The 15,899-nt window shown below is 40.1% G+C and overlaps 1 protein-coding gene across 1 annotated transcript in view; it reads left to right on the plus strand.

The window, feature by feature from the left end:
- The window catches only part of CFAP43 (cilia and flagella associated protein 43), a 3,581,735-nt gene that overhangs the window by 483,195 nt on the left and 3,082,641 nt on the right, over nucleotides 1-15,899 (plus strand). Inside the window, exon 6 of the mRNA XM_044055952.1 lies at nucleotides 4,105-4,261. Within this exon, the coding sequence (XP_043911887.1) occupies nucleotides 4,105-4,261 (157 nt within the window). The remainder of the gene's footprint in view (nucleotides 1-4,104; nucleotides 4,262-15,899) is intronic.

Raw genomic sequence — 15,899 nt, forward strand, 5'->3', positions numbered from 1 at the left:
TACCGGGTTTAGTGGTAGAAGTCCTCTCTACAGGTCTAGAAAAATCTTTGTAACATAACATACTCTTCAAGGACTTCATATTTCTATATGAGAAAAAGGGCCTGTCACCAAGAATATCTTTAATCTCATTTGAGGCCATTAGTACAACCTAGTTCCTCTGGATTATTTGTTTTACAAAACAAGTCAAGGTATTATAACTAGTAAGATACCTAGTACATACTTTTGAACATTCTAGGTTAACAGAACCAACATCATCCCCAAGAAAAATCGGCTTCAGTGTTGTCTTCCTATTGGCTAAAACTTTATTTTTTAAATCTAAAACTAATTTATAATCATAACCACTATCCAAGAACTCTTTGTACATCTCATCCAACTGTAAATTAAATGTAGCAGCATCAGTATTTCATCTACTAACTCTGTTAAACTGTGAAGTCACAATCCCCTTAAAAACATGTGGGACATACATGCTGGAATAATTAATGTATCTATCAGAGTTTACCTCCTTTTTGTGAATACTAGTATGGATAGAACCCTCACATAGTTGTATCTTAACATCTAAGAAATTAATCTCACTGCCAGAGGCGTCCATCTTGAATTTCAGGAAACTGGTAGTTGCATTTAAATAATGAACAAATTCATTCAACTGTGGAAGGGAACCTTTCCAAACCATAAAACAATCATCAACGAAACGTTGATAAAAACATATATTACTTACAAAAGAATTATCCAGATTATAGATATGAGCTTTCTCCCATTGGTATAACACCAAGTTGGCATAAGTGTTAGCCACAGAAGTACCCATGGCTACACCAGTGAGTTGCAAATATAAGCATTCATCAAACAAAAAAAATATTGTTCCTCAAAACTACATCTAGAAGAGAACAAATATTCTCAACAGATCTATTCACAAGAGAAGATTGGGAGATCAAAAATTGTCTGATGGACTCAATACCAAAATCATGCGGTATTACACTAAAAAGGGATGCTATATCAAGTGTTACAAATAAATACTCACTTTGTCGACAGGAACCACCAATACTATTAAACCAAACACGCAATTTACAAAGAAAATTGGATGTATCTCTTAGCACAGAAGTGCATTTAGGTAAATATAGCTGCAATTGTGTTTGCAAATATATAGATATAGGTTCGGTGATCCACCCCCCTCCCGATACAATTGTACTAGGTATCTTACTAGTTATAATACCTTGACTTGTTTTGTAAAAGCAGCAACCTCTTCATTAGTTACAGATTTATTTAATGTGGAATTATTTAGGTGACTTTTTTACTTCTTCAGAGGTTGTGCATATTTACTGATAATGGTGGACAGAATTGTGCATATTTACTGATAATGGTGCTGTAGAAGTTTGAGTAGACTTTTATGATGGAAATGTTCTGAACTGGGCAGTTTTGTCATTATGGGTGCATGCATTTTGTTTCATTGTTTAATGGAAATATGTTCTGAATTGGGCAGTTCTGCCACTGGTAAAATGTATTTTCTTTGAATATGGGTTTCAATGCTGTTTCAATGAATGTGAGTTTCAAGGGCAGAGAAGTTTTAATGCTAAGTTTGTTTAGCACATGTCTTAGTGTTTGTGCTGTAAAATGCAAAATAAAACTTTCAAATGAAGTCCAAATCATCATAGAAGTAAATCAGTATGCACATTAGTGTTTATGGTAAATGGAGTAAAATAGCCAAGTAATGGATCATTGGAATGGCTGCAGGGGGAGGCTCCATTTGACCATGATTTTGTGAGGGGGAAGGGCGGCAAACTTAAAGACAGCCCCAGCTGAACTATACCTCCCAACTGTCCAGATTTTCAAAGAATGAATAGATTTTTGCTTCTTAATTTTGGATTGTTCCTCGTAAAATTTGTGGTTTTCTGGCAAATCATTTAGGAATTAAGTCACTAAATAATGACACATTGAGTTTCAGACTTCATAACCTTCAGAAAAATGCATGCTAAAGTAAGACATGTTCTATCAACTGTCTCAGTTTATACAAGAGCATTTTTTAGTACCGTTTATATTTTCCCCCAATATATTTGGCCTTGTCCAGATTTATTGCATTAATAGGTTGAGAGGTACATGCAAATAAATTGCTTTATAGAATTAGGCATAGCCAAACCTCTCAAAATGTTGCTCTTCCCCCTAATAATCCCTCCGCAAAATAGCAATTTTGGAAGAAAACATGGAGGGTTTACAATTAAGAAATAACTGTAATAATCAGAGTTATAGATTACTTTTATTTCAGAAATGCATGTAGATTCTTTTATTCTGTCAGCTGTTCAAGTTAGCAGTACTAATATTAAAGTGTCCCTTATTTGACAGGTTCCCAGCTGTATTGTGTGGCTATTTTATATTTCTACATCACATTTTTGGTCCATTTTTCATAAAATTGTGCTTTTTTTTGGCAAAATTGTGTGTTTTTTTGGCAAATTAGTGACAAATCATTAAAGACTGAAGTTAGAAAATAATGACAGACATTTGATTTTCAGATTTCATACCATTCAGAAAATTCATACTAATGCAAGACCTATTCTGTTATCTTTCTAAGTTTATAAGAGCAATATTTAAAAATTGTCCTTGTTTTTGGGCCTTTGTCCCACTTCTTTCTATGGCTTTGTCCAGATTTCTTGCTCTGAGGTTGAGAGGTATGACAAATGTGTCAGGGCCATCACAGTCAGCCAGAGACATTTCAAATTGTAACATACTTCTTGCACCCCACTCCCCCATGTAGTGACTCTGGATGTCAAAGCAAGGCAAGGAGTAGTTATGTAGTGTAAATGTGCAGAGTACCCCCCTCCATCCAAGGTAGACACAAGTACTAGAGTGGCTTTTCATCTGTCCTTGATTTTTGCAGAACGGTCTGGTTTCTGTCATATTTTTTGTACTGTTGATTAATGCTTATTACTCAAAGTGCCTGTTGCTCTGTGTTTAAGTAGCAATACTTTAATGACCATCAGGTAAGCTTGGCTGAGATAGTAAGATGCAAGTAAGCTTTAATAAGCATACTGTTAAAGAATTGCCAACATTGAAAGCCTTTCTGTTGTTGCCATGTAGAGAATACTTAACTAGATAATGTATAAGCCTTGGGTATTGAAATGCATATGACAGTATTTGTAATAAAGGACAGATTACATTATTTTAAGAAGCTCATTACACTTGGAGACTTCCAGTCATCTCTGCAGGCTTTACCCATAAACTAAACAGAATGCCAATCGTGTAGTCCATAACCTGTACAGTAATCCTTTTAAGCAATGTATCTTGAGCTTATTTCTTGTTTGCTTTTCATTTTTTACTTTGATCATGTTTTCCCCATGAAACAAGTAGATAGTTGTCAGGCAGCAGGTCTTTTTTTTGGATAAGAAACATTTTTACAAGTGGGGGTATCAGACATTTCTACTTTCAGCATGTTACTTGGTACTTTAATAAAACTGAATATAAATTATAATTAGAACTGCAGTGCAAGAAGTGGTTTGAGTTGAGTGCTACTTGATTTTGACTGGCATTCCATTAATGTATTTAAAAAGTAATTTATTTTTTCATGCCTCACAACCTGTTTGTTTCCATCTAGATATTAAGTAAGCTGTCATGCAGCCAGTGCATTGAAATATTTTTATTCTTCTACACTTCATTTTATCTTGATTGGACTCTCATAATGATGGTTTAGCACCCAGAGCAGTGTATTTAGTTAGTTGTTGTGGTTTTGAGCATAGCTCCTCCCCTTTCTAGTTGACCACATCCCTTCCCATTGACCCCACCCATTCAGCTGTCTCCTGCAGCCCCCCTTTGATTTGAAGTCACCAGCCGCCACTGCTCAACAGGCTCACCATGTCACCTCACCTTCCAGCAGAAGTTCCAGCAGAAGATTTTTTAAGGCAAAAATAGACTATTTGCAGACAGCAACTACAAACTGTACAGCTATTAGCCATGAGCTTATTACTGATTTCCTTGTGGAGTTTTGATCCTGGTTCTGTGGCTTTAAAACTTTTCAAAAACATTTACTGTGGCAATAAAGTATGTGGCTGCTAATATGAAAACATGTTTTTGTGGGTATAACATTTGCTAACCCTCTTTGTCATTTTTTGATTTATGTTAAAGCCAGGAGAAGTCAGGAAGCCTGTGGTTCGTCCTGTCTCTCACTGCTGGACATCGACATCTGATTTATACGTGGGCTGTGAGCAGGGGCATCTGCTGAATATTAACCCAGAAACTCAAAAAGTAACCATGCTGTTTAATCCAGAGAACTATACTGCTGGTAAAAACTCATTTTTTTTTAATTTTGAGTAGAGCTTGGAATATGCATTTCAAATTACTTTGATACCACTAACAAAATACAGGTTTAGTCTAATAAGCTTAGTGATCCTGAGGAAGTCACTTACCCTCACTAGTACTGGCAAGTCATTCCTAAGAACCTTGCATTATTCCCTAATGGCACTTTTCATGACATGATGTTACCTTTTTACTCTAAACAAATTAGTGGAATGTGGCTAGGATCTTTAAAAGGAAATGGAATGGCACATCTTGCACTGTGCAACCCATACCCACCAAGGGTCTGAACTTATAAAAAGGTTTAAAAAACAAGAATTAATGATGACTAGTCCCATTTGGTATAGCAGAACCCTCCAAAATGCACAATGTCGTATAGGTAGAACCGTAGCTGGTATTAGGCTTCTGCAATACCTGTGGCTCTGGGGGACCCTGATCATCTAGGACTATAGCTGGGCCAAGCAAACGATGCAGTTGGTTGTGGGAAAAGGACTAAAATATTCATTCATTCTCAGATTATGGATTTATCTTAAATATGGTTGTGCTATAACTCAGATTAGGATAAAGCACGTAATCAGTAAATAAACATAAGGTAAACACTAGAAATCAGTAGTCTAGAGTGACCAATCTCAGCATTTACCTTGGGTTTTAAGAGTAGACACTCTCGATCTTGAAGGATGGGTTTCTTTTTCAGGGATTTTTTTAAAATATTGTCTGGACACCAGATACCATAATTCTGACAGTTTTTATTTATAAGTACTGACAGGCCACCAAATACCATAACTCTGCATAGTTTGCTTCTAGCAGGACACCAGGTACCATAGTTCTGCCTGTTTTGTTTTATTTTTATAAATACTAACAGAAAAACAGATACCATACCTCATATTTGTCCTATCCCTTATACAGTTTTTGATGTTCTAATAAATCACTAAGGAGTACAGAAAGTAATGCCAGATATTTGCATTTCATTCTAATGGTTCAGGAAATGCCTGTTGATGTAAAATATGTAGTTCAATTAACTTTTTATGTGAATTAGAGTAATATGTATGGAGGATTGCTTCTAGTTTTGAGTCTTAACTCCATTTTCCACTCTGTGGTCTGCCACACATACTTTAAGATTTTTTTTTTGTTTTACCGATATCTATGGTAAATAATACTGAATCATATTAATTCATAAGAATAACTTCAACAATTGGAACAATTTGGCTTAGCTTCTGGGATAATATGGTTGACAGGCCATGCTGCTGCTTTGTCAGAGGGTCTGCACCTGTCTCCTCTAGGCTTTTGGATACTGGCAAAGGTGCTTGCCTCCCCATAGTGCCTTTTTTAGGCAATGTCAAAACAACAAAATTTCTGATGTAACAAAATCCACCTGAGGCAAACTCGAGGTTCTCCTCCTTAATGCTAGAAGTCCAAACATATGTAGCTGCACTCCCTGGAAGCAGTCCTCATCTTTAAAGATGCTGACATTTGTGCATTCACTGAGATATGGTTCAAGGTCGTAGAGAGCATCCCGGCTGCGCAAGGCTGCAATGCTTTCCAGATGTTCAGACATCGGTGGAGAGGTATCCATCTTCATTAAAGCCAAGTACACCTTAAGACTGGTCAAACAGTATGTCTATTTCGAACTATTCCTTGTCGAGTTAACTTTAGGCACAATACCCTACCAGATCATTGCTAACTATAGGTCCCCCACCATGAACCAAGAAAAGCACATCACCTACCTGGACTTACTGGAATCACTCTGCATACAACCTGTCACCTTAGTCAATGGTGATTTCAACTATCCTTCCATCAACTGGATGATGTATACGAGTGCAGACACAGTCACCCAGAGGTTCCTGGACTTTGTTAATTCAAATGTCTGGAACAGATAGTCAGCATCCCCACAAGGGGCTGAAATATCCTAGACATAGTACTCACCAACATGGGGAGTCACTGCACTTCCCACTTTGTGATGCCTTTCCTGGTAAGGTCAGACCATAAAACTGTGTCTTTCGAAGTAACTGTTGTACCTGACAGCCTCACAGGAGCAAAAAAAACTAAAGAACTTTTCCAAAGCAAACTTCAGACTACTAAGCAATGGTATAAAAAGTTTTATATCCCCCTCACATTCAGAGACAACAATGATCCCCTACACAGAGGTGCACTTAGATGCCCTGTACAAACACTTAAGCAACTGTATTTACTCGGCTGTACCTGACTGGATCAAAACCAGGTCCTCCCAAACAAACAAGCCAGTCTGGTGGACCTCTGTTATAAACAGGCTATATAACAAGAGGTAGAAACTGATGTCTTAGAATAAGAGAGAACTGACTCAGCAGAGGAAGAATTCTCTCCTCAGCTCGAACAGGCAAATCAGAAATCTCATGAAATCCTCTAAAGTTAAGTATGAAGCTAAAATAGTGTCTCTGGCTAAGGATAATCATAAAGCATTCTTTAATTATGTCCAAAACCTAAAAGGGAATGCTCATCTTTGTGCAGAAATGGCAATAGATGGTACCAGCATAGTGCATTGGAGGAATTTGTCAAGCTGCTAATTGACAGATTTGGTGCGGACTTTACCCCCCCTAGCCCCACTGGCCATACACCAAAGCATACCTGACATCAGCCTTCTGCCTAGTATCTCTAGAGATCATTCTTATCTGCACTCTCCAAGGCCAAAAATATGGACTCAGTAGGACCAGATAATATCCTAGGATGCTTATTAAGCACTTAGACTTCTGCTTAACCATAGCCTGAGAACTGGCTTTGTCCCAGCAGAGTGCAGAACAACAACAGTAATCCTCTTGCACAAAGGGGAGCCGTCAACAGACTCTGGGAACTTTAGACCGTTAAGTCTAAGCAGTCTCATCTGTAAGGCCACGTTAAGAATCATCATGGAGCTTATCAGCAAGGACATAGGTGACCTTCAAACTCTAGACCCAGCCCAATTTAGGTTTCTTAAGTGTAGATAATGCTTATTAAACCTAGTAGACTTCTTTGAGAAAGTCACCAAAGTCCTGGATGATGGTAAGACAGTGCATACCGCCTATCTTGACCTGGCCTAGGCTTTTGACACAATTCCCCACTCAGGTATCATTGAAAAACTCTCTTAGTTGGGGATTAACCCTTATACCACTAGATTGGTAGCCAACTGGCTCACAAGCAGAACGCATACTGTCAAAGTTGGTGACTCCACCTCTACCAGTAGACCCGTCACCAGTAGTGTACCACAAGGTTCTGCGCTGGGTCCTTTACTGTTCAGAATCTACTTCTCGGAAATCCAGGCTAAATTAGATGGCCTTTGGCTTACTAAGTTTGCTGATGATTGCAAATTGGGTGCAATCATGGAGTCCTCCAATGATGTTAACATGTTACAGGAATGGCTAACACAGACAAAGGACACTAAATGCAAAAAAGTGCATTGTTATTCCCTTTGGCAAAGTAGAATTCCCCATTAAATACATTATTGACAACAGCCCCCCTAAGCTCAAACCCAGTAGTATGAGACCTAGGAACACAGGTTAATAGCAATCTGAACTTTGACCACCAAGTTTCCACTGTGGTAAGGAAAGCATTATGTGTTGTGCACCTCATAAGTAAGGGCATTGCATTCAGATCTAAGGATGTTATAGCCCCACTGTACTCTACCCTCATCAGACCACTAATGGAGTACAGTGCTTCCGTTTTGCATGTACCTCAACAGACACTTGCAGCAAGCAACTGGAGAGACCACAAAGGCTCCTCAACAAGAAAATACAGGGCCTCCAAACCATGATGTGAGTGGATATACTAAAAACCCTGTCACTGTACTCTGTATTGCATAAGCTGCTGAGAGAAGACTTGTGCTTGGCCTACAAGGCAGTCTCCAACCCTGCCCTAATTGCATATGCTTCACATCCGCAAATCTAATGACACAAGAGTCACTCATTCTAGGGATCTTAACCTAGCCTGTGACATTAACAGAACATGCTGGAGAGACAAATATGTCTCCCAGAGACTGCCGCTGCTCTGGAACAAACTTCCAGTTCACATGGAGCAAAGCTTCTCACTGACCATTTAAGTGCAACCTGAACACATGGATGGGAGACTGCAAATTCACCCCAGGGGTGGTACCCATGTCCCTCACGGACAGTGGAAGTTGGTGTTGACCATAGCTCTGCAAAATACATTCACTTAATAAGGACAATTGGGGCAACTTGAGATTAACATGGCTAGGCTTGTATGGGCTATAGGGCTGTTAGCCTAGTAACCTCGTATGAACCTCTGAACTTTTTGTATGCAGGAAGGAAAAGTTATATAATAACATTTAGTAAACATAATTACATCTTGTAAACTTCCTAAATGAGAAGCTGATAGTAAGTATTCCACATTTTGCCCATTTGTTCCTCATTGTAAGAAGTAGTGTTCCACATTTTTGAGACAGGAGATAGGTTTGACAATTATTTGAATGCATTACTGTATTATGGTCCTTTCTTGTTAATTTTAATGAAAGATGGATATCTGTCATAGCGGTTTGTGGAGAGCTAACTGCTACTGTTTGCTAATTATTCTGGATTTGCTGGACTAATATGATTTGTCTGAAGCAGCTTGGAATGCTTTAATGTATAGCTTTTATTTGTGTAGTGCTTATTTGAAATGCATTACATGGCCATTATTTTTTTTCTTTTATTAGTCTCCTCATATCTCACTTATTCAGGCCCAGCAACCCGTGGCCTATGTCCACACCAGGCCAGCCAGCCATTCTCCTATCCTCTGAATTTACTCTGATGTTCTTGGGGCCAGTTGTGGATGTAAAGACTGTCTTGGGGAATCAGACATTTGTGCTTCTGTCATGTGTTTTGTTTTTTTTTTATTTTATTATGCCCTACACACTTTCTCTTTCCCCATCCTTCATGTTCTTTGATCACGTCCGAGATTAACTCCTCTCTTTGGACCACACCTCCCCTTAGGGAGTGTCACCGGTGAGCACCAATAGGACATACACATTCATCCTGCCCCACCTCTCTATCAGTTGCTTGAGTTGCTACTCAAACGCAAGCCAGCTGACCCATAGTCAGGGCTTTATCCTGCTATACCACCAGAGTGGCACCATGATTTTTTTTTTCTTTCTCAATTTAACATCTGAAGCATGCATAGAAGTGGTTATAACTGCTGGTTGGGGGTAGGAGCTGACTGTGGCTGAAAGTAACTGACCTTCTTGCCACTTTAGGGCAAGGTCAGTAGCATTGCCTATGTCTACATTTTTTAGTTTGGATACAGTTTGTTTCATGGCTTTACATATAAGACTGATGAGACCAGTGGGCCTATAGCTCCTGTGGTCAGAAGAAGAAGGAACACATTTATGTAGGGGCATGACTGTAGCAGTTTTCCAGGCATTTGGAACAAACCCAGTAGTTAAATTAAGGTTGAAAAGACTGGAGGTGTTCAGGTATTTCATATTTAGTAATAAAGGGTATAGTGTCAGGCTCAGTTACAATATTAATTTTAGCTTAGGATATGGATTCTTGGACTACTACTATGTAGATTTTGTATGAAAGTAATATAGCAGGCATAGTGAGAGGGGCAATATGGGTGCATTGGATAAAATTTTAAATATTTTTTGTCAAGATATTTGATATGTTCTTTGGGTCAGAATGACTGATGATATTGATATTTGTTATGTTCTTTGTGTCAGAGTGAGTGTTATTATTGTGGACTAATTTCATGCACTGTTGGATATTGTTTTTTTAGTTTCCTCACATAGCTAAAGAAGGATTCATACTTTTCTTTTTCTGCCTGTAGCTACTTTAAGTGCAGACTTGGTTTTATATTCCTTAATGGTGGTTTTAAGAGCTTTACTGATCTGTTTCAAAATATTTCTGAGGTAGGGGAATTGAATTGTTAGAGCTTTTCATGTTCTTTCTTTCTTTGTTAAATAATTTGCGGCTGTGAGTGGTGTTCTTTATCTTATCACTGCTGAAGTAGCCTAAGCTATAGGGGTTATGTCTTGCCAAGGATATAATAGCCAGCCAACTTCCAAAGCTTTAGGGCACCTAAAGGATTTTTAGGATTGATGGTTGGCTAAAACTGTTTCATTACTGAGCAGATAAATTCCCTTCCACTTTCTGTTTTCTGACAAAAAAATTACTTTTTTTCCTGTAAAATTTCGACTGCCATGTGACCTTTGTTCACTTTTAAATGGGAGCATCACATTTTTACCTTTGTGGTAAAATTGTTAAAACTTATGTAAATATACTTTTTCTGTGGAGAAACTGGTGTTAATTTACTTCTTGGAGCTGAGGTCGGTGTTTAAAGTGCTTATCTGCTGATGTCAGTTTTCATTCATTCCTCAGCATATGAGTTTGGATCCAATCCTCAGATCCGGCTTGGCCACTTTTTACCACTTGTGGCCTACTGCAAACTCTCTTACCCTTGCCCATAATGCTATAGTCCCCCTTCATATCCTAGATTCCCAGATCTAGTTTGCCTCCTTCGCATACGGACGTGGTCGCTGTGAGCTGTCGAGCATTGCAGTGAGTTGCAAAGTTTTTTTCTATTCTTAATACCTTGATATCTTTTTCGTGTATCTGTTCTTATCATTTAGTATTCTCCTTCAGCTCTGTGTGTTTCTCTAGCATATCTAAATGTCATTGCTGGTAGTAAATTTTCCCTTTCTGTCCCTTTTTACCATTTCTGGTAATCTTCCCTACTGTTGTTGGTAGTTTTTCCTTTTACTGTGAATATGGTTGAAAAATTATGCAGATTCAAAAAGTGCAAGGAGCGTGGGCAATAGATTCCCTTGTCTGACATCCACAACTCTTGCATGTATTGTTTAGGGCCTGCACATTTGGAAGTCTCTTGTGAGATTTGTAAATTGTTTAATCCTAGTGCTTTAGTGGATGAAAAAAAACAAGTTGATTTTAAAGGAACTTCTTCCAACTAGTTTTTCTGAATCACTGACTGGAGCTTATCCCTCCAAGGCAGACCAGATGAAAAGACAAGCTGAACCTTTTGGATCCTTCCAAACAAGAAACTGGCCCTGAAGGTCTTGAAATGGTCAGATCTGAAGCCCAAATCCTCTGATCCGACTGCTTTGGACAGTAGGACTGCCTCCTCGGATCCAGTTCTATCAGAGCTGAAACAGCTCCCCCGTACCTGTTATGCATCCTCTCTGGACATGGTCCCCTCTCGTCTACCTTCCCCTATTTTAGAGAGGCACCTTCACTCAAGAGCACCCTGCTTAGCTTCTTCTTTCTGTTCTCCCAGGAGTCTGATGTGGCAGATGTGGATATAATGAGGAGGAAGTTTCTTTTCAGTGCAGATACAGGTGGGAGTTCTTCTGTCTCCTGTCCCTTCTGTTCAGGAGACCTTCACCAGTATTACTCCATCCTTTTCTGATCTGTCCTTCGGTTTTAGAGCCCTTGGATCCGAGCCTTCCTGGACTGTCTGTTTCAGATCCAAAGATTGCGGTGTGTCTGGATCTGATTCCTTCTGTCAGATGACTCTTAGAGCAAAAGCGCCATTGTCAGCTCAGAGGTGCTAGAGTCAACTCTAAAGCAATTGGAGCTTTCTCCACCCCTTGGAGCTTCAACATTTGACTTCTGCCTCGGGTGGGCTAGCTGTGGGTCAGAGGGATCCAGTGGTCCAGAAGCATTTCTTCTCAGCTGTATCACCTTCCTTTCTTCCTGGGACATTTTGCTTTGTGGTAGTAGTAAGAACATTCTCTTTCAGAATTCAGACAGCTCCACCCCTTGGATCTTATATCTGGTTCCCAGATGTCTTTGTGCCATAAGCCTCATCACTCTACCAGACAGGGACAGCCAGCCCAAAATCTCCAGGCTATCCTACAAGGTACCCTTATTTCTTCGAATACTTCTCCAGAGCACCTCCACCAAGGAAGTCCCTAGGAAGAGGCACTTAGACTCCTCTCGAGAGTCAATCACAGAAGATACTGATTTTGATGAAGGGAAAGGGTCCCCAAGGTCACCACTTGATGATGTCTCCTTTGGAGACATTTTGGAGATACTTAAGCAAAGGGGTGGTTGGTCTCCTGATGCCCCTTTCCAGAAGAAATTGATATTCTTGGAGGCACTTTGGTCTGGCCCATCTACTTCCTGGGAGACTCCACCTGCTGACAAGGTCATTGAGTTGATCTCTGGGCAGGCATGGAAGGAACCCAATTCTGTTGAGCTGATCCCAAAGAGACCAGATAGGATCCTGGCATCACCTAATGAGAAAGAGTTTTGGAGCAAGGAAGTACTGGTAGATGCCATGGTAGGAGCAGTGGCCACAAAGAAATAACTCATGCTGCAGAATTCATCTGTTCATCCCCCTAACAGGGAGTCTAGAATGATGGAAAGATTTGGGAAACATGTTTACTCTTCAGCAACATTTGCTGTTAGATTGCTGAACTACTTGGCACACTTTACCAGACTACAGATGGATTTGATTAAAGAGCTCTCCAAATCCCTCTCAGAAACAGTAACTGCTGAGGCACAGACTTCAGTTGCATCACAGTTGGCTACCTTACAGTCCATTATTAATTCATCTGTGAGGTTAATTTCACATGCAGCTGAAGGTACTTCATGGGGGTGGGTTCAGGTATTGCCATTAGAAGACATACCTGGATGTGCCTGTGTTTTGTGGCACACTTTAAGTCCTCTTTTATCAATGCTCCTTTTGACAGAAGCTCTTGTTTGGCTATAAAGTGAAGAACACACTGCCCAGGTGTGAGCAAGATGGTAAGATCCTGTCCTGTTTCATCACTGTGCGTTTTGATGGAAGCTCGTTGTTTGGCCCCAAAGTGAAAGACGCACTGTCCAGGCATGAGCAGGATGGTAAGACCCTGTCTGCAGTGGGCATGTGTTTTTCGATTCCTCAGAGAACCTTTTCTAGGAATCAATAAGGTGATTGGAAAATGTGGTTCAAAAAATCCCAGGGTCCTTTCCGTGATCCAAGTGGAGATAGTTCCCTCAGGGTCAGAGGGGGGAGGGGACTAATGGAAGACACCACCCAGGAGGCAGAGGAGGCCCGCAGAACCAGGGGTCTAGAGATTCCTTCACTGACAGAAACCATCAACGCTCCTGAAAGGAGGCCAAATTGTTCACCTCTGGAGGCAATCAGGGGTCAGCTATCCCTGTACCAGAGAGCGTAGTAGACATTACAGAAGATACATGGGTGCAGAGGATTATTTCCAGAAGTTATATAATTCCTTTTCCCTTCCTCACCCTTTAGCAGTAAACAAAATTCCCAACATCCCACCCAGTCAGAGGAAAGCAGCAGCATTAGAAATCCAAAAAAACTGCTAGAGAGTCATCCAAGATGTCCCTTTAGACAAAAATATTTCTGAACTTACTCAAAATTCTTTTTAGTAGCAAAGAAAACAGGGGACTGGAGACCAGTTTTGGATCTCAGAAAAACTGAACAAATCCGTTCAGTACACAGAGTTTCAGATGGTCACAGTTCAGTCCATTTTGCCTTTCCTGCACAAGGACTACTATATGTACTCACTAAATCTTTAGAATGCATACTATCACATAAAAGTGAACAAATGATCTAGGAGATACTTACACTTCCTGCTAGGAGCCCATCATTACCAGTCCAGAGCACTGCCCTTTGGGCTCACCACAGCCCCCAGGGTGTTCACCAAATGCATGGCAGTAGTTCACTTGACACTACACAGATTCTGAATGTTTCCTTACCTGGATGACTGGCTCATTACTGCTCCAACCAGGCATGTACTTACCAAAGCAAGAGATTGTGTACTTCAGTTGTGCTCTCACCTAGGCATTACAATCAATCTCAACAAATGTCATCTAGAACCAACTCAAGTGCTAGAATTCATAGGAGCCTTGTTTGCCACTATATGAAAGACATCTTCCCTTCACCTCAGCCCAAGGCCATAGTGACCACTGATGCATCTCCATTTGGGTGGGAGGGGAGCACTTCTTGGAAAAGACAGTCCAAGGTACCTGGTCCCCAGAAGAGGCCAACACACATATCAGGGTCCTTGAAATGAGAACGGTTCTCCTAACATTGCAGGCCTTTCAAAACTCTTTCCCTTCAGGGACTATTGCGATTCAGACAGAGACAATATTATCTGTAGTCTGGTATATCAACAAACAATGAAGAACCAGATCTTACTCCTTATGTCAAGAAGCCCTCAGAGTGTGGCAGTGGGTGATCTCATCCAATCAATTTCTGATAACAATGCACATTCCGGGGGAATCCAACGTGATAGCAGACATGTTGCGCAGGTCCATTCTTTTCCTTCATGAGTGGTCTCTGAACAGGGAAATTGCAAAAAAATAAATTTTACCAGTGGAGCCAACTGTGCTGTGATCTTTTTGCATCTCCCCTCAACAACAAGTGCAGCAGGCTGTTTGCCCTGATACCCCACTGAGGGAATCACTGAAAGATGCTGGTTCTCCATGATTGACCCCTCCAGTCTCCTTTATGCTTAACCCCCAACTTCTCTAATTGTCACATTTCTTCAGAAAGCATCTCAATTGAAGAGCAAAGTCGTCCTCATTGCCCCTTATTGGCCTCATCAGACTTGGTTTCCCTTTCTCTGGCCTTATTTAATTCATCCTCCATGGATCCTGGATCCAATTCCAGCTCTTCTGTCTCATCTGACAAACATGCTTCATCTGGACATTTTGAGCCTAAAGTTGACAGCATGGTTTCTCCAATTCCACTGATAGCTAAACAACCCAGACTCTTCTCTTCTGTCTGTTACATCATATTTTCTTCCCACAAAGCTTCCTCTAGGAAGATATACAAAAGTAAATGGAAAAGAATTGTTGCTTGGGCTAAACAGGAAGGCCCTGACCTCTTTTCAGTGACAGTACCCAAAGGTCTCGAATTTTTGGCTACTATTTTTAATGAAGGGGCTAGTTCTTCAACAGTCAAAGTGCAACTGGCCGCTATTTCTAACTTGCATGTCAGAGCTGACAATTCTTCCTTAGCTTCATCATGACTACATAAGGCATTTATTAAAGGAACATTTTTTGCTGAAACCTCCCTTTAAAGATCCTACTCCACATTTGGATTTGAACCTAATATTACAAGCCCTGACTCAGTCACCAGTTGAACCAGCTGCTAAATGTGAACTTAAGTTTTTAACTTGGAAAGAAGTATTTTTGGTAGCTATTACATCAGCTGGGAGAGTTTCAGAACTGCAAGCTTTTTCTTCTTCTCCTTTCGGCTGCTCCTGTTAGGGGTCGCCACAGTGGCAAGACTTATCTTCTAAACCCACATATTTGATTTTTCATAAAGACAGAGTGCCTTTATGAATCAACCCATCTTTTCTTACTATGGTGGTGTCAGGATCCAGCATTAATCAATTCATCAACCTTCCAGTCTTCCCAAATTTCTCCAACTAAGAGGAATACATTTTGGATTTGTTGGACATTCACAGACAAGTTTCTATCAGCATAGAACTGACAAATTCAGAAAGTCAGATAAATTATTTGTCTCCTTTTCAGAACCAAGACTGGTTAAACCAGTTACCAAAGTAACCTTAGCTAAGTGGCTGATTGCATTTATTTTGTCTACAATAAATTGGGTTTGTCCTTGCCCAAACATTTGAGAGCTCATTCAGCTAGAACCATGACAATCTCTTTAGTATTTCTATCCAGATATTCCATGGATGATATTTGTGC

This window comes from Protopterus annectens, chromosome 14.part0 (assembly GCF_019279795.1).
Source record: "Protopterus annectens isolate FY-2018-M chromosome 14.part0, PAN1.0, whole genome shotgun sequence".
Classification (NCBI taxonomy): Eukaryota; Metazoa; Chordata; order Ceratodontiformes; family Protopteridae; genus Protopterus; species Protopterus annectens.